This window comes from Emys orbicularis, chromosome 1 (assembly GCF_028017835.1).
Source record: "Emys orbicularis isolate rEmyOrb1 chromosome 1, rEmyOrb1.hap1, whole genome shotgun sequence".
NCBI classification, from domain to species: domain Eukaryota; kingdom Metazoa; phylum Chordata; order Testudines; family Emydidae; genus Emys; species Emys orbicularis.
In genome coordinates this window covers 228,169,018-228,193,040 of record NC_088683.1, presented here as the reverse complement: position 1 = coordinate 228,193,040, position 24,023 = coordinate 228,169,018, and the positions used below count along the sequence as shown (strand labels likewise).

At 46.0% G+C, this 24,023-nt stretch overlaps 1 protein-coding gene across 1 annotated transcript; it reads right to left on the bottom strand.

Moving 5' to 3' along the window:
* Nucleotides 1–1,514: 1,514 nt before the first annotated feature.
* On the bottom strand, nucleotides 1,515–24,023 carry RS1 (retinoschisin 1). The gene is made up of 5 exons (XM_065423852.1): nucleotides 23,973–24,023; nucleotides 21,981–22,086; nucleotides 6,339–6,480; nucleotides 5,552–5,747; nucleotides 1,515–1,667 (listed from the first exon to the last, which is right to left on the bottom strand). Exons 1-5 carry the CDS (start codon nucleotides 24,021–24,023, stop codon nucleotides 1,515–1,517), a joined length of 648 nt encoding a protein of 215 aa, XP_065279924.1.

Here is a 24,023-nt window from a genome sequence, read left to right as displayed (position 1 = left end):
CAAAGCATCACCATCTATAGTTAATATCTGCATAACCCAGTAGCACCAGAATCCAACAGGCTGTGGAGGTGAAATTGGTTGCTTAGTCTGATGCCTGCATGTGGAACAAGACCTTGTGCAACTTCATGGAGTATATAGGCTTAAGTCCGGCTGCCAGTGCTGCCCTAGCTTGCTGTGTGAGCACAAGCAAGTCCGTGTATAATGAGTCTAAAAATACTTACCTATGTCACAGGTATAGTGTGAAATTTGTTTAATGCCTGTAAAAGTACTCTAAGTCCTTTGCATGTATATAGTGCTGTTCACCCAAAGATTTGATATGAAAAGCATTTGCTTTATTTGTTAAGTCTAGAACAACATTTTGAGTGATGTGCTGGTGGGTTCAAGTCTCACATAATCTGATCGTGACAGGAATCTAGAAAGAATTCCTTCTCCCTGTGCCGCTCACCCACACCATCTACAGCATCACTGGTTGTCCATTGGTAGAGGCAAGATCCTGGACCTGAAGGAATTATAGGCTGATCTACTCCAGCAAGTCCTGTACGATAAGTTAAGAATAGGCATCAAGTGAAGAAGCCATCCATCTAGGCTGAGAAACAGCAAATCACCAGCCTGATACAAATGGTATAGCCAGTTTTCCTCATTTTGCTAATGTTTCTCCCTCAAAAATCAATACACGTCTATAATAGCTTTGGCTTTATTATTTTATGTGCTGTTAAAATCCATTTCAATTCCAGAAAGCCCTTTAATTTACAGGATGAGCATTTACATTGTATATTTGTGGGAGCAATACACTTTATTATATAAGAGTTTGATTTAATTATTTACTCATAAACGCCTAGATGTCCAAATCACATTTACAGTTCACCAAATATAATTTTAAGCAAGCCTCTAAACTCTTACTGAATACACTTGAAACCTTTAACACGTTTTTAGTAAACATAGAGTAGAATTTCTTTTAATGTTACACAAGAGGAGATTAGCAACTAAACTATAACATAATCAGAAACTGGAGCTGTGTGAAACCATATGCAAAGGTTCTTTAAAAATCTAATTAAGTCTTTGCTGGACTTTAGTTCCTATATGCAAGTCCTATTGGCGTCAGTGGAAAGTGAGGACACACTGCAGCCCTTGTGAAAAAACATTGGTCTTGAGTGGGAGATTTTTTGGTAAATGTTTTCTTCTGGCCTCTGGAACGAGGGCAGCAGGTTCAACATTTTCCTGCTTTGCTGAGAGCAGATGAAATTGCCCCAAACCTCTGTTTTCATTGTGACAGTTTCAAGACACAAAACCAGGGATCTCCACACAGCTCAGCTCCTGAGATCAGTTTCAACAAAACTAACTGGGGCCAGATTCTGCTCTGACTTCCATCCTTGGGCAGCCCCATTGTGCAGGCTGTGAGTTCTTATGGCAGAATCGAGCCCATCTTTGCTACCCTTGTCATTGTGTTTATTGTCTTTCTACATTTTGCTAGGGACTCTCCTCGCACCCCTTTGAAAGCCACGCATGATTGGACTTTAAGCACATTTACTCATGCACTCCAGCAGCTCCATCCTGATGGCAATGCGCACATGCCAGCCTAGAGGTATTAATCGGATGTAGCGGGAAACAATCGGAGGGCGCAGGAGATTCTGGACAATGGATGATCTGTCTGAGTTTCCATAGAAAACCTACACAACACCAAGAGAGACAAAAAGGCAGGTTAGCACAGAGCAGAGTGGGTTAAGGGCTAGATCTCCCTCTTCCCCAGATCATGTGACAATCCATTTTCACGCACACCAGTGTCATAACTATAAAGGGAAGGGTAACAGCCCTCCTGTGTACAATACTATAAAATCCCTCCTGGCCAGAGACTCCAAAATCCTTTTACCTGTAAAGGGTTAAGAAGCTCAGGTAACCTGGCTGACACCTGACCCAAAGGACCAATAAGGGGACAAGATACTTTCAAATCTTGGAGGGGGGAAGGCTTTTGTTTGTGCTCTTTGTTTTTGGGGAGAGTTCGCTCTTGGGACTAAGAGGGACCAGACATCAATCCAGGCTCTCCAAATCTTTCTGAACAAGTCTCTCATATTTCAAACTTGTAAGTACAGCCAGGCAAGGCGTGTTAGTTTTATCTTTGTTTTCTCAACTTGTAAATGTACCTTTTGCTAGGGTGTTTACCTCTGTTTGCTGTAACTTTGAACCTAAGGCTAGAGGGGGGTCCTCTGGGCTCTTTAAGTTTGATTACCCTGTAAAGTTATTTTCCATCCTGATTTTACAGAGATGATTTTTACCTTTTTCTTTAATTAAAAGCCTTCTTTTTAAGAACCTAATTGATTTTCCTTGTTTTTAGATCCAAGGGGGTTGGATCTTGATCCACCAGGAGTTGGTGGGAGAGAGGAGGGGGGAATGGTTAATTTCTCCTTGTTTTAAGATCCAAGGGGTTTGGATCTGTATTCACCAGGGAATTGGTGAAGAGTCTCTCAAGGCTACCCAGGGAAGGGAATTAGCACATTGGGAGTGGTGGCAGCGGACCAGATCTAAGCTGGTAGTTAAGCTTAGAAGTTTTCATGCAGGCCCCCACATCTATACTAAAGTTCAGAGTGGGGAAGGAGCCTTGACAACCAGTTTGCAAGCCAAGAATGTGAATTGCTGAATGACGTGGTGTGATGTCTGCACCAGGCAGTGCTGATGACAGTATTGGTCATTCACAACAAATCTCTTCCATTTGGACAGTGAATGGTGCAATTCTGCCTACTGGCTTAAAGTTACTCTAGCACCAAGTCAGCGTAAATCATCCAGACTGGAGTTACAACAGTGTAAAACTAGTGTAAGTCCAGGGAGATTCAGACCTAGTTGTTCTTGTCCCCCCAAAATCCACACTGTTTTTAAAGAAAAGTGACCCAAGAAGGGCAGGGGAGAATTGCAACAAGATTTGTCATTTTTAATTCAAAGGGCCTAATTCTCATTTGTACTAGGGCTCTTTGCCATCCCTCTGGCACAGTAAAGTTGACATAGTGTCAATGAGAGTCAGGCCACCTATGTATTTTGGGAGAGTGTGAGCAGGGCCGGCTCCAGGCACCAGCCGACCAAGCACGTGCTTGGGGCGGCCCCTGGTAAAGTGGGGTGGCGGGGGGGTGCTCAGGGTTTTTTTGGGGGGGGGTTGTCGGGCGGCGCTGGGGGTGGGTTGGGTTGTTTTGTTTCGGCGGCTGGGCGCGTGGGGGGCGCTGGGGGGCGGGATTCGGCAGCGGCGCTCCGCGGGGGGGGCTGTTCGGAAGCGTGGCTTGGCGGTGTTTGGCGGCACGGCGCTCGGCGGGAGGTGTGTGTGGCGGTGGGGGGGTTCAGCAGCGCTGCGCTCCGCGGGGGGCTGGGGGTTCAGCGGCGCTCTGTGGGGGGGGTTCAGCGGCGTGGCACTCCGCGGGGGGCTGGGGGGGTTCGGCAGCGCTCCGCGGCTGGAGGGGGTTCGGCAGCGCTTGACGGAGGGGTTCGGTGGCACGGCGTTCGGCGGCGCTCCGCAGGGGGCTGGGGGGTTCGGCAGCACTCGGCGGGGGGGGGTTTGGCAGCATGGCGTTCGGCGACGCTCCGCGGGGGGGGGGTGTGTCTTCAGCTGCGCGGCGCTCCGCGGGGAGCTGGGGGGTTCGGCTGGGGGGTTCGGCGGCGCTCCGCGGGGGGGGGGGGGAGGGTTCGGCGGCACTCCGCGGGGGGCTGGGGGGTTCGGCGGCGCTCCGCGGGGGAGGTGGGGGGGGTGGCGGCGTGGTGCTGAGGGTGTGTGTTATGGCGGCGCTATAGAGGACGGCACTTTTTTTTTTTTTTTTGCTAGGGGTGGCCAAAAAGTTAGAGCCGGCCCTGAGTGTGAGACATCTCCTCTTCAGACTGGGGGTGTAGGTCACATTCTGTGCTTTGTTGCCCTGCTACTGGAGCGCACTGGGCAGGTTCCCCTTTGCAATTTGGCCTGGCTTTGTCAAACTGCCAGCTCCGGTAAGTGGTGTCACTGATTGTGTAGTTAAACAATGACAAGTCTGAGCTCCACTTTTTTCTCAAAGGCAATGTTTTGAATGAGCGCTGATCTGTGCAGCACTCTACACTCTCCACTGCTAGCAGCAAGCTGAACAGGGAATGAGGTTAGCTTCTGTGTGCTCGGGGGTCCAACTGGCATCAGGGTTAACACAGCGGGGCAACACCTTTTGAAGATTGTCCCGGCTTCCCTGTCCTGCTGTACTTAATTTTGGAATCCAGTACTGCCGTTAAAAGAAAACTGTCTGGCCTTCTATAATTGTACCAGATTGCACTAGCTTTCGTCACAAATCCCAAAATGTTAATGGTGAAAGCATAACCTCAGGCTTCTGTGAAATTCCTGATCTTCACTCCCTACAGAGAGCTCATCCTGTGTACACCTGGTTCACACAAGACCCATTCAGACTCTCTTTGATCCATAGCTGCTGTTATGTCTGACTATGGTTATATTATGGGAGTCACTCTGACAAAAACTCTCAAATATTATTCGCTGTAGTGCAGTCACTTGCAATCCACCAGCTTTCATCTAACGGTATTGCCCTTATCTAACGCTGACAAAGTATTACTAAATGATATACGTCCTCTCTAAGAGCATAACGTTGCTGTCGGATTTCGAAAAGAGACTGTGGCTATGCTTGAAAAGTTCCGTACAGTGCCAAAGATTCTACCGGTTTGCAAACTAGTCTCTGCACTTAAAACAGGGAATACCCAAGGAACTGGTAGTCTCTCTCAATCCAGTAGTAAGGGATCACTGTGTGGTTTCCTTTTGTTGTAATTAAAGTAAGATCTGCTGCAAGGGGTTCCTGCCCTTGAGAGATACATGCCTTTATGTTTCCCTTCTTTTTACTCTGTTTTGGGTGTTCCTCTGTGTTTTCTTATGCCTCTTTATTTATATTGGGTCAGTTTGCATATTTATAGCTAAGGCTTTGCTAAACAGAAATTGGTTCGGGGTCAAATTTGTAGAGCTCACGACAAGAGTCAGCATAATCCCAGTCTTTCCTTACCCGGCAATAGATGAGTTGGATTTCTCAGGCTGGATTCTCCATAGCAGTGCAAAGGAAATGGCTGCATAAGGCCAGCAGAGAATTCCACTGTAGGAGGAGAACTCCCTGCTGGCATAGATGTGACAGATCTGGGTCCTGCGCTAGCTGCCCACCCCTATGGTAGGCTGGTAGATGGGTTGGGAAAGGACATATCCAGATGTGGTGAGGCAGAGCTCTGCTACGCTAAATCCTCCATGGGTGGGGGTTCATTCAGATATGTCACACCAGAGACATATCTTAGAGCTTCCTGGCAGCTTCTTTTAGTATTGCTGAGGTCTGGGGTGTTACAAACCAGCCACTGGGATCAAGGAATGCAACCTACTAGCTGACACCCTTCCTTCCTGCTTTGAGCAGAGCGCAGATGCAAGAAAGCCTGGCCCATATTCTCTCTTATAACTTAATTTGATTTAATGGCACAAAGGGTTTGTGCTGGTGTTCTGCATAGGATATCACCCATTGTGAGCCAAAATCTGCATTTAGCTTAAAACCGTTTTCACCAAAATGCTCCTCCTACTGACCCGGTTGTTTCCTGTCTGGTCCTTGTAGTAAATCCAATTCAGATTCTCATCAGTCCTGTACTGCACGCTGTATTTTGTCATCCACTCATCCGCATCACAGCGCCCCTGTGTGAGTAGCCCTGAGATAACTTTGATTTCTTTCATGTCAATCTGCAGCCACTGCCCATTGTCTTGAAATTTGGAGAGCCATGCACACCTGTCAGAAACAGGCAAATCAAAGAAAGCAGTACAGGTGTTAGTCCCGGGGGAATCAGACAGAAAAGGAAGGAATGCAAAGGAACTGATCCGTTAAGGATCAAGGACAAGAATTTTTAAAAGTGACTAGTGATCTGTGGTACCTCCATGTTTAAACGCCCAACTGAACGTGGGCAGGTGCTCAGCACTTTCTGAAAATAAGGTGTCTCAGGTTAGGCAGCCAGAAACTGAGGAGCCCAATCACTGGTCATATTTGAAAATCTTAGCCCAACTATTTTGGTCCGTGGCAGAACTCCAGTGACTTCAGTGGTACCATAGTCTGGCCCTAAGACTCCAGCTTTTTATTGGAAAATTAACTAGGAATAGACTTGGGGATACAACATTCTCTGAACCAGATTCAGCCCTGGTGTAAGCGGCTGGAAATGCCACTGAATATTTAAGGCACAGTTTGTTCCTCCCGCTTTACTTCATTTCCCCCTTTTTTTTGCTTTGTTACATTAGTATCAAGACTCCTACAACTCTGCATCCTGCTCAGTTGAATGGCTGCACAACACTCATCATTGTGATGCACTTGCAGGGAGGTTAGGCTTACCCAAAACCCTGGCCATTAAGTCGGGCCTTGTTTGCAGTCCATGAAGTATACCAGCCAGTGTACTGCTCGGAATTGGAGCAGCTTATCTGGTCGGAAGGAAGCGCTCCTGACTCAAACCCGAGGGGTTTATGATAGGGACACTCTGCAAGAGAAACAAGCAGTTTAATCCAAGGAAAGTCCGGCTGCTTTTATTGACTGGTTTTGTTTGCTTGGTGTGTGGATTCAAGCTGTGTTTTCACACGGTCAGCTCTCCTCTGGCATGGTGGCAGCACACTGTTAGGACAGACCATAAACAGCAACGTGCGGCATGGACACCTGCGGAGCTACAGGCTTCATTTCACTCTCCCGCTGAGGAGTCTCAGTAACCATAAAAGATGCACTTCAGAACTCATGGGGGGAGGGGAGGTTCCTTCTCTTTATTGCAACTCTCTGATGCACTGATTTATTTTAACAACTCTTTCTTAGCCTTGCACAGACATTGCACACCACGTCCCCTTTGGGGGAGGGGTACGTTTACACTGCAAAAGAAGACCTGCCGCAGCAAGTCTCAGAGCCTGGGCTCAACTGACTCGGGCTCCCAGGGCTTGCGCTATGGGGCCAAAAATAGCAGTGGGGATGTTCCTGCTCAGGCTGGAGCCCGGGCTCTGAGATCCTTCCCCCCTCTGGGTCTCCTTGCTCCAGCCCAACCCAGGACACCTACGCTGCTATTTTTAGCCTCGTAGCATGAGCCCGAGTCAGTTGACCCAGGCTCTGATTCTCGCTTCTGCAGGATTTGAGAGACACATCTAAGGTGTATTCGTGGGGCTTCGCTTTCATGAGATTCTTCCTCTGACCTTGTGGGCTGTTTGCAAGGCCTCCAGTTTTGAGCTATGTATAATAATCCTTTCCCCTTTGCCCCCCTTGCTACTTCTCTACAGCTGCCCTGAGGATCCCCCCGAGGTTGCCTTCATTTTTCCACTGCAGGATCTCATCCTTCTGGCTAAAATTAAAGTCCCTTTGGAACCAGTAAGGGCGACTCCCAGCTAGCGGAAGGGCTTTAGCGAGGCCAGGTGCGAGCTGACCTGCTTGGGCTGCCTCTGTCCCCCTGCCATGTTGAGGGCAATGGGACTATTTGTTTAAGTAGGTGCTAGGGGCTCCCAATCTAACCCTCTGGGAGCAAAGGGCTGCAATTAGAACTCAAACCTGGCTCTCCCAGGGGCCAGCAGAGCTCACACCACGAGGGCACGGATCAGCCCATTTACCGTGGGCAGCAGCACTATCCTCTAGAAATGGATTACACCAATTCCAGCCTGTCTGCTCAGCCACCAACCTGGAATTTCCCAAGGTCAGACGGCCTTGTTGCCCACACGAATAAACTATGAAATAGAAATGAAGAAAGAGGATGTGACAAACAGCCGGCACATCATGTTACAAACTGCAAAGAGGAGCTGAATAGTTAAAATAGCCTTCAGCCTCCAGCTGCTCCCTCCTTCAGCCTCTGGCTGCCCCAGAGATACCCACCCCCCAACTCTTCCTTCCTCCCACTGCTGTTTTTCTCTGCTGCTCTTCTGACAGGAAGACCTTCTCCCTCCCTAGGGAGGAGGGAACAGCTGGGGACTCCCAAGGAATCGGGGAGACCAGTAAGAAGGAAGGGGTCTCTGCGATAGCACCGCTGTTGGGCTTTGAAAGCTTTATGCAGGAAAGAGAATTCTTTATAAAGAAGCCTGTCCTCTCCTCATTCCCACCCATTGTGGGTCTGCACCTTTCAAGACCCCTTTCCTATCCACTGCAGCTCCCTCCCTGGCCCCCTACCTCTGCTCACTGACTGCTTCCTGCAAAGAAAGGGAAGGCACATTGGGAGTCAGGGAGGCGGCTGGGATTGGGAACAGGAAAAGAGTGGAAGAAGCGCCTGATTTGACTTGCGTGGCTGAAAGAGGGAGCCAAGCCCTTTGTTGGCATGTGGCTCTCTGTATTCAGCATTCCTTCCTGGGAACTGATAAATCTGGAAAACTGGGGCATGACAGACACATTTTTAAAATGAAAAGGCCAGATCCTCAGCTAGTGTCAATGGGAGAGCTCCGTTAAGCTTTTAACCATCATTGACGTTTCTGAGTCTTCTGCTGGGTGTGGCCATTTTGTAAACATACCATGTGACACCATCTGAGATAATGGTAGGGCCGCGCGCAATCCCAGTACATGAGAATGTGAACCGGTTTTCAGCCTGCTTCCATATGGGGTTAACAACTCTACAAGTAATGTAATATGTAACAGCTGGACGTGTTGTTTAAATATAATATAGGAATGATCTTCTCGAATCCAGCTGGCTGCCAGAGCCACTAAGGGCAGCAATGCACATTTATTATTAAAACTTTATTTTCAAATGTGGAACGTGCTCCTTCCCTTTTGTAATTCCAATCTGCTGGGCTCTGCAAAGTGCCTCATTTTCCATTAAGCAATTTTTTTGAGAGGTCTAGTTATGTGTCCAGAGAAACCAAAGGAAGATGCTAACAAGCTTCCAACAGGAATTGCCTGAGCAAATTCCTATAACCTAGGCACTTAATTGCCATCCTTTATCCCCCACAGTCATTCATATTACACAAGCTAATTTGTCTCCTATGGTAGCTACCAATGCAAATTTCACCGACCTGGCCTAGTTTTCAAAAATAAACAAATCTGTTTTCTTGTGTAAAGCTGAGATCGTGGACAGGAAATCTTCCTTTCTGGATGGCATTTGAAAGCCCAGTATAACCCCTTAACCACAAATCTGTGTCTAACTGTATAAGGCCTCCCAGAGCATAATTGGACTCTAGTCCCGATAGTACTTTTCCTACAGTCACTGTAGAGCAGTGCACACGTAAATTCAATATCTCATTAACATATTTTTCTGTTAAAAACAAGTAGCTGCCATCCCTCCTTCCTCTAGGCAAGGAAATACCAGCCTAGAAAAGCTTGTGGAGGATAACTGCAAACATGAACTGCTTTAAATTCCAAAACTACGTTGTTAAGCATGTTGTGACAGACTTTTCTGCTCTAGCTTTGGGAGCCCTTAGTGAATTGAGTTAAAGGATCTTTGTGATCCACTGTATTAAATGAATAGTTGTATGTATTATCATGGGCCAGCCGGGATTGATTGTCAGGGTGGGAGGTTGTGAAGCTGTGGGGACTCAAAAGACTATATTGAAAATGTGACAGACAAGCCCGGACTGTTGGGACAATATGTGTGAAGTGGATTTCCTGTGGAATACCTGGGAAGAGATGAATGAAATTCCAAACCGCCAGTTATACAAACAACCCCCAGCCTTCTGAAACTATGCCCTGAGGAAAAGGTAATTGTCTATGAATCACTTGTTACATGTGTGACACACACACACACCCTCCGGAATGCCTCAGTGCCAACTGGCAGAAGGCTCCCCCATACTTTAACTGACATCAGGCCTGACACACTCATTGCTCCAAAAAGTTATTGTCATAATGTATCTCTCAAAGGAAAAAAGCATTGCAGGGTGTATGTCCAGACTGTCTATAAAAAGTTTATAGATGTGTGCTGGAAATATGTTCTTAAAATGTATTTGGGAGGCAGTGCATGACCTCAGCCTGCCCTAGACAAAGGAATGTGTATGGACCTGTCTGACCTGCTTGGTTACAGGCAGAGGACAATAGAAAGACATTTCCATGTAAGTTGAACAAAGCCATCAAGCTAGAGGAGTAGGGAAGAATCTGCACCCAGGAAAACTTCCTGGCTCTTGAAACAGGGACAACAGACTTTGGGTAATATGGCGGGAGCAGGCAAAGAGACATTTTAGGGACCCATCACTGAGGGGATGATAGGGCATAGGACCCTTTGAGCTTACGAAAGCTGGATCCTCTTGACCTGAAAGGCAAGATACGCTGGTAATTTGACATAAAACTGCTTAAAACATAAGAAAACTGCTTAGGCAAAGATTGTAATGTGCTTAAATGAAGTTTGTCACTAGAAAGGGTGTTGTGTTTTATTTGTAACCATACCGGTCTTTCATTCGTGCTTAGTATCACTTAAGTCTCGTTCTTTGTTTGTTTTATTATAAAACCCATCTTGATGCTGTGTGTTAATGGTAGAGGGTGAGTCCTCAGCTAACCTAACAGGCTGGTGCATACGCTGTCCCTTTGGAGGCAGAAAACTTAATAACTTCTGTGTGTGTCCAGCGAGAGGGACTCGGCACTGCTGGGAGACGTCTCTGGGGAACTCGGGTTCGCTGATTATTACCTGCCAGGCAAGGTGTGGACTGGCTGAGTGCTGAGGAGTTTGCTGGCAAGGCAAACAGGTGGGTGTGTCATGGGATTGACACATAGTTTAGCAGCGAAGCTCACTCCTGCTAAGGCAGAGTGGTAACACAGTGGCTCGCGGTTTTGGGTGTCCTGAGTGAGAAGTCACACCATGAAGCCAAGATTAAAGGCCCAAGCTGTGTAAAGAAAAGGCTGAACTATTCATGGGTGTTCTGGTTCTGAATCTGAGACAGTTATGAACTTGGGGGAAACCCAGTTGTGGGTTTTGAAGGACTGACAGGTACCAGAGCCTGAGGCTGGAGCTGGGGTGATCTCTGGTAAGCTTTTGAGCAGGTGTGTAAGTTCTTGAATTGTTTTTAGTATGTTTTCTCTGTAATGATTTCACCATAAGAATGAATGTGTGTACTTGGGAAGAGCTGTGGTAATGTGTAACTGCTGACAATTGCACTATTTATAGCCTTTGGAGAGAAAGCCAAGTGCAGATGCTGGCCTGTGTAGTCAGTCTGGCTTCTGGGGATATTACAGTGTAGGCAGGGGGCTGTGCAGCCTGGAAAAACCCTGCTCAGGAGTGAGAGATGTGGGTCTCTACTGAACAGAGGTGATGGCTGAGGAGCTGGGAGCCTAGAGTGGGTGCCTTCAGGGAGCACTGAGGGGGAATATGCATGCAGTTGCCCTGACCTATGATATATATGGTGGCAGCATGTGTGAGCTCTATGGCAGTGTAAATTGCCATTAGTGCCAACTGCAGTGAAAGCAAGCAGCACAGAAGGGGGAATGCACAGAGGAAGGTTTATAGTCTTCTCAGGGAAAAGAATAGCAAAAAAGAGAGAGAGGTGAAAATGAGTTATGAACAGCTGAAGAAAGGTCAGCTGCTCGAGCTCTGCAGAGAAAGGCAGCTCAGCACTGAGGCGCAGACAAAGACACAGCTAGTCGACTTGCTGGATTCTCAAGATCAGAAAAGGAACGATGGTCCAGGTTTTCAGGCAACATCTGGCTCACTGGCAGAGGGGCCAGCAGGCTTGGAGATCTTGGAGCCAATTCCCTGGAGGGAAGCTGGGAAGAGGCTTGCAGCACCGCAACTGGGAATTTGGACAGGTCCACAGGTGGACCGAGAGAGGATACAGCTGGAGAGGGACCAGCAGCATAAAGACCAGCAGCAACAGTCGCAGCACCAGGAAGAATAGAAGAAGCACCAGCGCCAACATAAGGGGAGTGAGGAGAGGAAAAGAATCAACATCTGCTGAAGATGGAGGCTGTGCCAGTGAAACCCTAATCTGATAGGTGAAGCCAGACCCCATGTACCTGGCCCGGTGGGTGGCACAGACTCCAAATTACTTTGGGGGGAGGGGTGACATGGATGTGTTTCTCAATCATAGAATATCAGGGTTAGAAGGGACCTCAGGAGGTCATCTAGTCCAACCCCCTGCTCAAAGTAGGACCAATCCCCAGACAGATTTTTGCCCCAGATCCTTAAATGGCCCCCTCAAGGATTGAGCTCACAACCCTGGGTTTAGCAGGCCAATGCTCAAACCACTGAGCTATCCCTCCCCCCTAGATACTTTTGAAATGGTTGAATTGAACAGGGGGTGGGGCAGGAGGTCATGGTACGGTATCTGGCTCCACTACTGCCAGGGATAAAGGCTTTGGACATTTTCACCCTTATGGACAAAGTGGTCTCTAAACTTTTGCAACAATCTCTAAAGTAACCCCTGATGTGTATAGGAGACGATTTCAGGGAGTTCAGAAAAAAAGGGGATATGAACTATGCTGAGGTTTCAACTCAAATTAGGGGTTGTAACCATGTGGCTCCTTCCTGGGCACCTCCTCCTGGCCTCAGGGAAGTCCTGCCAGTGGCCCCTCACCTCAGTTTCCCTTTTGAGGCCCCAGTAACTATACAAATTTATCTTCTAGTCAATCAACATAGTTTATTAACTAAACATAGTGCAAACAGTCTCTAACAAAAAACAGTCCATATCACCCCACTGCATGTAATTCTGATGATCTAGCTTCATTCTCACCATACCCAGTGTCTTCTGCCACACCTCCGTCCCGCTGCCAGGACAGCCATCCCAGCGAGAGTGCAATCCTCCACAGCATCTCTGCTAGGGGATAATCTTTACCCAGGGAGCAATCCCACACTCCCCCTGGCCCTCTCGTGGTTACTCTGGGCCCAGCTGTCTGGCCCTGGAGAGGTCAGCGGGTAAGCCCCTCTGTGACTTCCCTGCCTGGCCCTTGGCTCCGGCTCTCTAGCTTAGAGCCAGCAGGCATCTCCCTCTGCTGCTTCTGCTCTTCCTGCCTTTAGCCTTCTCCAGCCCTCCTGCTCTGGCTCTCTGGCTTAGGGATGCCAGAAAACCTGTCTTGCTGCTCTCCTGCCTTCAGCCTTCTCTCAGGAACCAACATCTCTCTCACTCTGGCAACTCTCCCCTCCTGACTGACTCAGTCTGCTCTGAATCGCTAGATCTTGCTCACCAGAACTCTTAGGGGATGTCTTATACTGCAATGCAAGCCCAGGCTTAGTAGAACTCGAGCTCACAGACCCTAGGTTTGTTAACCTAGGACTTGAGCATCTACACTCGTTTGTAACCCAAGGTTAGGAATTATTGAACTCTGAATCTCAACCTGGTGCTCCTGCGCCTACACTGTGGGTCCTAGTCCAACCACCCATATCCCAGACTTCCAAGCATCCTCCCAAAATGTGGCCACTGTATCCCTTAGCCTTTGGTGCAGAGTGGGAAAACTTGACTGTCCCACAAACTTGCCTGTCCGGAGCACAAAGAGCTCCTGTGGGACTGTGGGATACTTTTGGTGGACTCCCAGAGCACGAGTCCAGTGGGGCTGCATCTACACTGCAAAGCAATAGGGCTTGAACCCAGGGTTCTGGCTTGACTCAGGCTCGGAATCTCTACCCTGTGGGGTGCTAGGAGCCTGGATCCGAGCCCTAGGTTAGCGCAATGTGTGTGTAGATGGAAGGTGAGTTAGGCTTGAGCCTGAGTGATTACACTGCAGTGTAAACATATCCTTATAGCTCCCAGGTACTGTCCTGCCCTCTTAATGGGCCAAATAGGAGCATGTGGACTGGAACAGGAGAACTGAGCCCAATTTCATTTAAAGGGGGAACTGGTTGGGTGATTTCCATGGTCAGTGAAGCTTACAATTAATGGGTTTAGAACAATTCCATAAACTCTGCCACCCTGAGCTCAAATCAGAGCTAAAACAGACAAAGATCCTAGAGATGTCACTTTAGTGGGGCAACTGGCAGACCAATATGTGGATAGTCGGCCTGGGTTTGATAGGAAACCTAATAGGGACGGAACGGAATCAGAGGACAGGGATCAGGCCCAAGCCAAAATCCATGCTAAGGGGGGAGGGAAACCTCCTCCAAGGAACCCTGGGATGGGTGGGGAGAAGTGGTGTGGTGAGCCGGGTCACTTTGCCAGGGATTGCCCACTCCGCCCAAAGAGGCCCAGGGCAGGGTTGGAAAGGCCGGGTGCAGCCCAACCTCACAGAGTTCACTGTGTGACTGACTCTTCAGAGGGAGGGAATCACACAGCCCATCTGCCAATGACATATAGTGTTCATGCTGAGCCAATCACTCCCCAGACCACTGCCTGTGTGTCCTGTGTCACCCTCTGGGTACAGAAGATCCATCCGATCACGAGTGGGAGCAAAAGGGGGTAGTTAACAGGGAGACATTCTTTGGATGGAGAGACACTGGGGTTGCTAAAACTATAGTTAAGCCCCATGTGGTGATACCCCACCAAATGCTCCCAGGGTGTGAAAAGTGGGTTACGGTTCCTGCTGTAAAAGCCTTCGCCCTACCTACAGCACAGATTTGTATACAGACCCAGAAAGCATTGGGGTGCTGGCTATATGGCTGTTGTCAGATACTCCGTATTCTTTGCTTTTGGGGAATGATATTCTGGCTTTGAAGGCAGAAGGGGTAAAATCACTAAGGTGACCAGACAGCAAATGTGAAAAATCGGGACGGGGGTGGGGTAATAGGAGTCTATATAAGAAAAAGACCCAAAAATCAGGACTGTCCCTATAAAATCGGGACATCTGGTCACCCTAAAAATCACCCTCCCCTGCCCCCAGTTAACTCCAGACCTGCAAAGGACTGTGTTAGCCAAAATGCAAATGGGGAAGCTGACAGTGAGGAGGCGGGGTACATCACCTCTGCCAGTATCCAATAGGAATCAAGTTACCTTCCCAGTGTAGGCAGAGAAATACCTGAGGAGAAGGAGGGTGAGACAGCCTTATACTGCAGGGGAGTGACAAGAACCACTGTTTTGAAGGGACATTCTCCCAGTACAAAAGCCCTGGCCAGGGAAATAAGCTCTCTGCCTACCCTTACCAAGGATCCAGAGGCAGTACAGAGGCTGGGGATGGCAGGGTCTCCAGCCAAAACAGGGACACTGAGGCAGCTGCAGTGCACTGCCAAAGCCTATGACACCCACCCAAGGGTGGGAATGTCCAAGTAAAGTCTATGATAGCTGCTTGGGAGATGACAAAGGGAGCTACAGTGTCTGACTGCTTGATGGTCTTGGTGGGGGGGCGGGGCAGGGAGAGGAAATTCTGCTTGACTGTGTGTGGGGAAACAAAAGCCCCCCTCTCCCCTCCCCCACCCCCACTGGGTGGGGGGATTGATAGTCCTTCCCCATATATGGTCCTTCCCTTCCCTTCCCTTCCCTATGTGTTGCACAAACTTTGCCTTTTTTATGACATCGAAAGAAAAAAAAATCAAAAGAAAATGGAAATTCCAGAAGCTTGGAAGAAAGCTTCCAATTTTTAACAAGGGTAAGTGGGATGACCACAATAATTATAGGTCTGTCAGCCTTCTTCTATTCTCCCTGATGCTTTCATTTCCCTTCAGGGCTGATGTGACCCACTGGCAGGAGTTAACCCATCTAGTGGATTTATAGCAGTCTGTCTTCTTGTGATTAGTTCACAACATAACCAGCTTTTCCACAGCATTAAAATAAGTTGTTCCCTTTGTGTAAGAAACCGCAAACTGAGACTGGACTTAAATGGCCCCAGACATTTACTACTTGGCAGGCTTATCTTGAACGTGATGGATGGAAGACAGAACAATTTTACTTTTAGTAACACTAATCTGTAGATCACCCAGCCATAATACAATTAAGAGGTCACCTTCGGCTCTGGAAGACTGTCACAGACAGAGAACTACTCAACAGATGTCTGGAGGCTGCCAGGAACAACCAGTTAATTTATTTAATGTTATTATCACTGACCTTAAGAAAACTCTTAAAGTGGTTATTAGAATGGCTACTCCCACGATAGCTAAGCTTGTGAGAGGCAACATTGCAAAGGCATAAAGAGACCGACTGGGATAGCAGAGTGACAGCTCTACTGCTATTTGAGTGTGTTTTGTGTACAAACTGGCACAAGCTAAGTGGTTGCCATTAAAACCTTTAAATTTTGCTAGGGAATATTGTAGTAATATTAATTACTTGCAGAGTTGTTTGTAAAGACTTTAAAGGGGCCCACTGTGTATCACTATTGCTCCCTTGAATGCTAGCCCTCATGGGCCTGATTCTCCACTGCCTTGCACATTTTGTGGTCATTTATATCTGGGCAAAGTGAGGCTAAAGCTCTGCTGTCTGAGAGGGTAGCGTTTGCCAGTCACGTTGAGCACCTTTTGCGCAGGTGTGAATGGCTCCATGAAGTGCAGCGCATGGAGAATTAGGCTCATTATAAATTCTTTGCAGTTACATTATGCAAATTCTGAGTTTGTTCATTTGAACCCAGGCACAATTTTGTTATTTCTACCAGGGAGACTCTCATTTATAGTGAAAGAGCCTTCTGGGTAAAATGATGTAATCTTTTATTATTCTGTTCTCCTCAGACATGTAAGTATGTTCTTCAAAAGGGCACTGCCTAAGTACAGTACTTAATTCCCATTATACCCTCCCCTATAGCCGTCAAACAGCCCTGATTTCATTCTTTGAGATCACACGTTTGGGTGATAAAGGTATCTGTGTAGATACCTAGGATTTATAAGTATTACCACCACACAACATTCTCCATATTACAAGCTCTTGCAAGTGACAGGATTTCAGGGGTTCTGGAGTCTGTCCCATGATGGCATGAGAGGCACCAGCACCCCTGCCAGAAGCCAGCAGAGTCTCTCCCTGCACTCGCTGTTCTCAGAGGAGGGAGCAAAGAGCCCAGCATCTCAGCACAGTTTCTCTCCCTCACCTTCCGGTGAGAAATATGGACAGGACAGTGCCCCTGTTCCACCCCCACCTCTCTGCAGCATCTGGCCTGGGAAGAGGTAGAGGGGTGAAGAGCCCCTGAAGTTCCGCCCCCTCCTAAGCCTGGGAAAGGGCAGTGAAGAACCACAGGAGGAGCAGAGGTAAAGCTATGGGTGGGGGCTGAATTGATGTGGGGACTGAACTGAGGGGGGTTGATGTGGGGGTGGCTGGACTGATGGCTGCACTGAACTGGGGTTGCGGTTGATGGAGGTGGGGGAGGGGGGTGACCTGAGGGACAGGATTAATTGCTGGGCATGGGATGGATAGATGTGGGGTGACAGCTTCTGCAGCAGGGGTCAAAATCACCTTATCCAATACATTTGAGAGAGTGGGGAAAGACTAATTGTCTCAGACCCACACCCTTGGGGTGGATAGGGGAAGTTCAAAAAAAAAAAAAAAAAAGAGACCAAAAATACAATATAGTCTTCTTTCTAAAATTTTCATTATTTTTGGGCCAATCTCATGATTTTGAGAGGGTTTGACTCATGAGTTTTGATCTCTTGAAGCTGGCAATGCTGCATTCTAATTAAAATATTAGAATGATGTAATAGCAAAGCACATGCAAAATGGTTTAAGAAATGGCTAACTGATAGATCTCAAACAGGAGTTGTCAGTGGGGGCTCATCATTGAAAAGAAGTGTTTCTACCCAGGATTGGCAGAGATCACTACTAGGCCTGATGCTGTCCAACACTTTCAGCGATACGCTAAAAGTAAATATAAAATCACTGCTGATAAAATTTGCATTTGACACAAATGTTGGCAGCGTGGTAAACAATGATGTGGACAGAGCAATCCTACAGAGCAATATGGATCGCTTGATAAACTGGGATCACTGATACACAATACATTTTAATACAGCCAAATGCAGAATAAAGTCCAGACCTGTAATATATGTACTTGGTGCTTTAATAGGGCCAGTTTCACAAAGCTGAAAACAATTATGAGGCAGATTATCTGGGAGGAAGAATTTAATCAGAAAAATGTGAATGATAATTTGGAATCATTTAAGAACACCTTACTAGATGCCCCAAAAAGCAACTCCACAATTGAGGAAGAAGGCCATACTAGTTAAAAAACACCACCCCCTGGTTTAGAAGGGAAGGGAAGTCAGCTGTTAAAAAAAAATGCAACAAATAGAAAAATGGGGAAGTTGATAGTAATGAATATAAACCAGAAGTTAGGAATTGTTAGGCAAGGAGGCACAAGGAGAAATCTATGGCTAGCAGAGTTAAGGCCAATAAGAAGTTTTTGAAATATATCAAGAACAAAAAAGAGCCCTGACCACAATATTGGTTCATTACTAGATGGGAATTGTAGAATTATCAGTAATAATGCAGAAAAGGCAGATGTGTTCAATAAATATTTGTGTTCTGTATTTGGGGAAAAAACAGATGCTAGAGCCTCCTTATATGGTGATGATAACACTCTTTCCATTCCACTAGTATCTCTCGAGGCTGTTAAACAACAGCTACTAACATTACACATTTTTAAATCAGCAGGTCCAGATAATTTGCATCAAAGAGTTGGCTGAGGAGCTTACTGAATCATTAATGTTAATTTTCAATAAGTCTTGGAGCACTGGGGAAATTCCAGAAGCTTGGAAGAAAGCTAGAGCTGTGCCAGTTTTTAACAAGGGTAAGTGGGATGACCACAATAATTATAGGTCTGTCAGCCTGACATCAATCCCAGGCAAGATAATGGAGTGGTTGATACAGGACTCAATTAATAAAGAATTAAAGGAAAATAATGTAATTAATGCAAATCAACATGGGTTTATGGAAAACAGATCCTGTCAAACTGCTTCATATTTTTTAGATGAGATTACAAGTTTGATAAAGGTAATACAGTTGATGTAATATACTTAGATTTCTGTAATGTGTTTGACTTGGTACTGCACAACATTTTGATTAAAAGTATAGAATGATATAAAATTAACATGGCACACATTAAATGGATTTAAAACTAGCTAACTGATAAGACTCAAAATATATCTGTAAATAGGGAATCGTCATTGAGCATGTGTGTTTCCAGTGGCATCTCACAATGATTGGTTCTTGGCCCTATGCTATTTAACATTTTATTAAGGACTTCGAAGAAAACATTAAATTATCACTGATCAAGTTTGCAGATGAAACAAAAATTGGGGCATTGGTAAATAACGAAGAAGATAGGACGCTGATTCACTCAATCTGGATCATTTGGTTAACTGGGTACAAGCAAACAATATGCATTTTAACAGAGCTACGTGTGAATGTACAAATCTAGGAACAAAGAGTGTAGGCTATACTTACAGGGTGGGGGACTCCATCCTGAGAAGCAGTGACTCTGAAAAAGATTTGGGGGTTGTGGTAGATAATCAGCTGAACATGAACTCCCAGCGTGATGCTTTGGCCAAAGGAGTTAATGTGATCCTGGGATGCATAAACAGGAAATTTGAGTAGGAGTAGAGACATTATTTTACCTCTATCTTTGGCACGACTGCAACTATTGCTGGAATATTGTGTCCAGTTCTGGTGCCCGCAATTCAAGAAGGTTGTTGATAAATTGGAAAGGGTTCAGAGAAAACCTGCCTTATAGTGATGGACTCAAAGAGCTCAGTCTATTTAGCTTAACCAGGAGAAGTTTAAGGAGTCACTTGATTACACTGTATAAGTACCGACATGGGGAACAAATATTTAATAATGGGCTCTTCAGTCAAGCAGAGCAAGGTATAACACAATCCAAAGGCTGAAAGTTCTACTCAGATTGGAAATAAGGTGTAAATTTTAACAGTGAGAACACTTAACCATTAGAACAATTTACCTGTGGTCATAGTGGATTCTCCATCACTGACAATTTTAAATCACAATTGGATGTTTATCTAAAAGATCTGCTCTAGGAATTATTCTGGGAAAGTTCTTTGACCCATGTTACACAGGAGGTCAGATTACATGACTACAGTGGTCCCTTCTGGCCTTGGATTCTATGAAACGTTATACATCTAAGGAATACAGGCCATACCAGAAGGGGGTTGAAGTGGACAAGCAACTCAACATGATCTCCCAGAGCAATGCTGCAGCAAAAAAGGCTAATGCAATCCTTGAATGCATAAACAGGGGAATAGGGAGTTGGAGCAGCCATAGGAAAGTGATTTTACCTCTGTATACAGCATTGGTGAGATCAGTACTGAAATACTGTGTACAGTTCTGATGTCCACAGTATAAAAAGGATGTTGAAAAATTAGAGAGGGTGTGGGAAAGAGCCACAAAACTTGGAGGGCTGGAGAAAATGCCTTACAGTGAGAGACTTAAAGAGCTCAGTCTGTTAAGCTTGTCAAAAACAAGACTAAGAGGTGACTTGAATACTAGGGAGAAAATAGCGGGTACTAAAGGATTAATGATAACCTAGCAGAGAAATATCTACCCACATATCTACACCAGCAACACCATCACAGGACCTAACTAGATCAGCTACAACATCACCGGCTCATTCACCTGCACATCCACCAATGTTATATATGCCATCATGTGCCAGCAATGCCCCTCTGCTATGTACATTGGCCAAACTGGACAGTCACTACGCAAGAGGATAAATGGACACAAGTCAGATATCAGGAATGGCAATATACAAAAACCTGTAGGAGAACACTTCAACCTCCCTGGCCACACAATAGCAGATGTAAAGGTAGCCATCTTACAGCAAAAAAACTTCAGGACCAGACTCCAAAGAGAAACTGCTGAGCTCCAGTTCATTTGCAAATTTGACACCATCAGATCAGGATTAAACAAAGACTGTGAATGGCTATCCAACTACAGAAGCAGTTTCTCCTCCCTTGGTGTTCACACCTCAACTGCTAGCAGAGCTCCTCACCCTCCCTGACTGAACTAACCTCGTTATCTCCATACTGATTTATACCTGCCTCTGGAAATTTCCATTACTTGCGTCTGATGAAGTGGGCATTCACCCACGAAAGCTTATGCTCCAATACTTCTGTTAGTCTTAAAGGTGCCACAGGACCCTCTGTTGCTTTTTACAGATTCAGACTAACACGGCTACCCCTCTGATACTAGCAGAGAAAGGTATAACAAGAACCAGTGGTTGGTAACTGTAGCAGATAAATTTGAATTAGAAATAAGGCCCAATTTTTTTTACGGTGAGGCTGATTAACCACCGTCCACTGGAACAAACTACCAAGGGGAGTGGTGGATTTTCCAGCTCTTGAGGTCTTCAAATCAAGCCTGGATGCCTTTGATGCACATCTGGAAGACATGTTAGGCCTTTTCTACACTATGGGGGGAGATCGATCTAAGTTACGCAACTTCAGCTACAGGCCTTTTCCTTCATATACCCATTAATTTCCATTCTTAACCGCTTTACAGAGCTAGTCCTCAACACCATTGCCCTGTGGAGACACTGGCTGAAAAAAGGCAGAGCTTGAAGAATTCTAATCCTTCATGTGGGATATCTTAGACCTCATCAACACAGGCAATATGCCTCAATTCCAGTATTGACAGCTGCTGGGAGCTTGGGTGACTTCACCAGGGCCAGCCCCTAAGGAGAAATTCTGGCTCCGATACCCCATAGACATTCTGAGCTAGCTTTAATCTAGCAACTGCGAGCACCAATAGCAGTGAAGCTAGGCAGCACAGGCTTCCACATGGGCTGTACAAAGCTGCCCAGGACGAGCTCTGTTCTCCAGTGGCTAGATTGGGCTGGCATGGCTTCACTGCTACTGGTACTCCGCTAGCTAAATCGAAGCTAGCTCAGGTATGGCTGCACCTGCTGCAGTCACCCCCCCTGACTGCAGTGTAGGCAAACCCTCAGAGGTGCAGCATGAGTGCTGCCTTATGACACAAACCACAATAGCACCCACAGCAGTTAGTAACACAGCCAGCTGAGATCTAATACTCTCTTTCTGACCAGTCCCATCATTGATCCAGTACGTTGGGGCTGAGCTGATCATCCAGAATCAGACAGGACCCATTGTGTGCTAAGGGAATAGCAAGTTCAGTCAAAAGCTACAGACCAACAGTACAGGGCAGCATTTTAGGATGTCAGAACAAGTGAAAATAGTGCTGTAAGAAGCTCTAGAGAGAAAGGCAGTGAAGTACATAGCTCATAATTTGGAGAGAAATAATCCCTTACCCGGCATGCACACTAAGCTGTTGGTTCCGGTGGCCCATACTGAGTTGGCACTTCCTTGACAATCACATTTGCAAGCTTTACTGTGCCAGTGCTCCAATCGGTCATCCTAATGTAATACAAAAGAGACCAACATAGCTGTCATATGCGGTGAGAGGAGACTGGGCCTGATTCTTCAGAGCCTTGCACCTTGTGTAGTCACTTATCTCTTTCCAGTGTGAGTGCAGAACACTACCATTGTGCTATGGAAGCTCTTCGCTCCTGCTTTGCATGGATGTAAAAGATGGCACAAGGCAGTGGAAAAATCAGACCCGGTGTATTTATAGAGATTTGCCAGGAAACTTTATTGTCCTAGGGTCTGTTCACAGTACATGTAAAGCTTTTAGTATGCTACAAAGGCTTGACCCTGCTTTCACTGACGTCAATAAGAGTTTTATCATTCAATGGAAACAGAAATGGTCCCTAAACGAGGAAGTCACAGGAGCTGAGGATGAAATTCATCCCATTACAAAGAGCCAGAGAAGACTCATGCACCAAACTTAAGTTTTATTGTGTAGGTGTGAATTTCACCCTAAATAAATAATGCCATCTAATGCTGCAAAGTATTACTCTTGGGGTTCATGAGACTTCCATTAATGTAACCCAAATTTACATATTTTTGTTTATGCATCATGAATATTTAAGAAAATCTTCCAAACAATCATCTCTGCTAAGGAACCAGTATTCTGAAACTCAGGGCCAGACTGTGCTCTTTATTAAATTGGTATAAATTCAGAGTAACTCAACTGACATCAGTGGAGTTATACTGTTTTGATACACTGGTGCCATTGACATCTGAATCTAGCCCTAACAGAGTATAAATTAGGACCAATTCTCAAAATTGGATGATATATTATGGCATTATTGCATGGGAATTTGTAAGTCAGTGTCTCAAAATTGTGTTAATGTCTTGACCAAGCCTGGGTGATATCAGAAAATTGTGTTTTTTAGAGAACGTATGGTAAGGATGACTGGACAGAATGAACCATAATTAACACTCCTTCCATTCTTGTTAGAGCACAAATAATTTGTGATATTGTAGCTCTGTATGATATTTACAAAGCTAGCTTTGTGCTCTCCCACTCTGAGAACCAGCCTCTACTGAGGATATTTAATTCCCCAGTATAAATGTGCACATGGGTGCAAGACTGAGTCTTCACCAATGTGTCTTACTCTGGTAACCTCCTGGAGTAAGTCACACAGATGCAAGCCGTGTTTTGCACTTGTGCAGTATGAGTCTACATTAGGGGTTTGTACCAGTGGAACTGCATCAATGTGGTTACACTGGTGCAAATATCTCCATTCTAGACACGCCCTCAGTGTTGTACTTTTACCAGGAGGTTGCATTCAGATGATCTGGTAACTAATGTCAAAGTCAGACTCGGGACTCACAATTTGTCAGACCACTCTGTTTATTAGCAAAAGCGCTCTGCTAATATACTCAGATAATGTGAGTGCCATGCAAGGCCCAAACTACCTTCTTTATACAGATAAAAAGGGCGCGAACTTAACAAGATGACAAAGGGAGCAGAACTGATAAGTTTACCTGGGGCTAGACACATGTATCTTATTTCCTTATTAACTCTTACCGATCTCCTGTTAATGTCCCACCATCAGCTTAAATGGACCCATTGTTCAATACCTTAATGATTCTCTTCCTGTCAACTTTATCTCAACATTCCTCATTCCTGCTTAAAGGAACATACAGCATTTCTTTAATCCATTCTACTTTTACAATATAATTCATTCTACTTTCACACTAACAAACAAGTGCAGAAGACCTTCACCCATAATTCATATTTAGGCAGAATAAGCCACAAACACAGGGACTAATCCTGCAGCGTGCTGAGCACCTCAGCTTCCACTAACTGCAGTGGGAGTTCACTGGCTAAGCACAATGCAGAATTGGTCCCAGAGAGTACTTAGATAACAGTCAGATAAGTTTAATGGACTTACCTCACCAGGCGACAATGCCAGCGTGGCTGTGTGGATGAGATAATCAAGCAT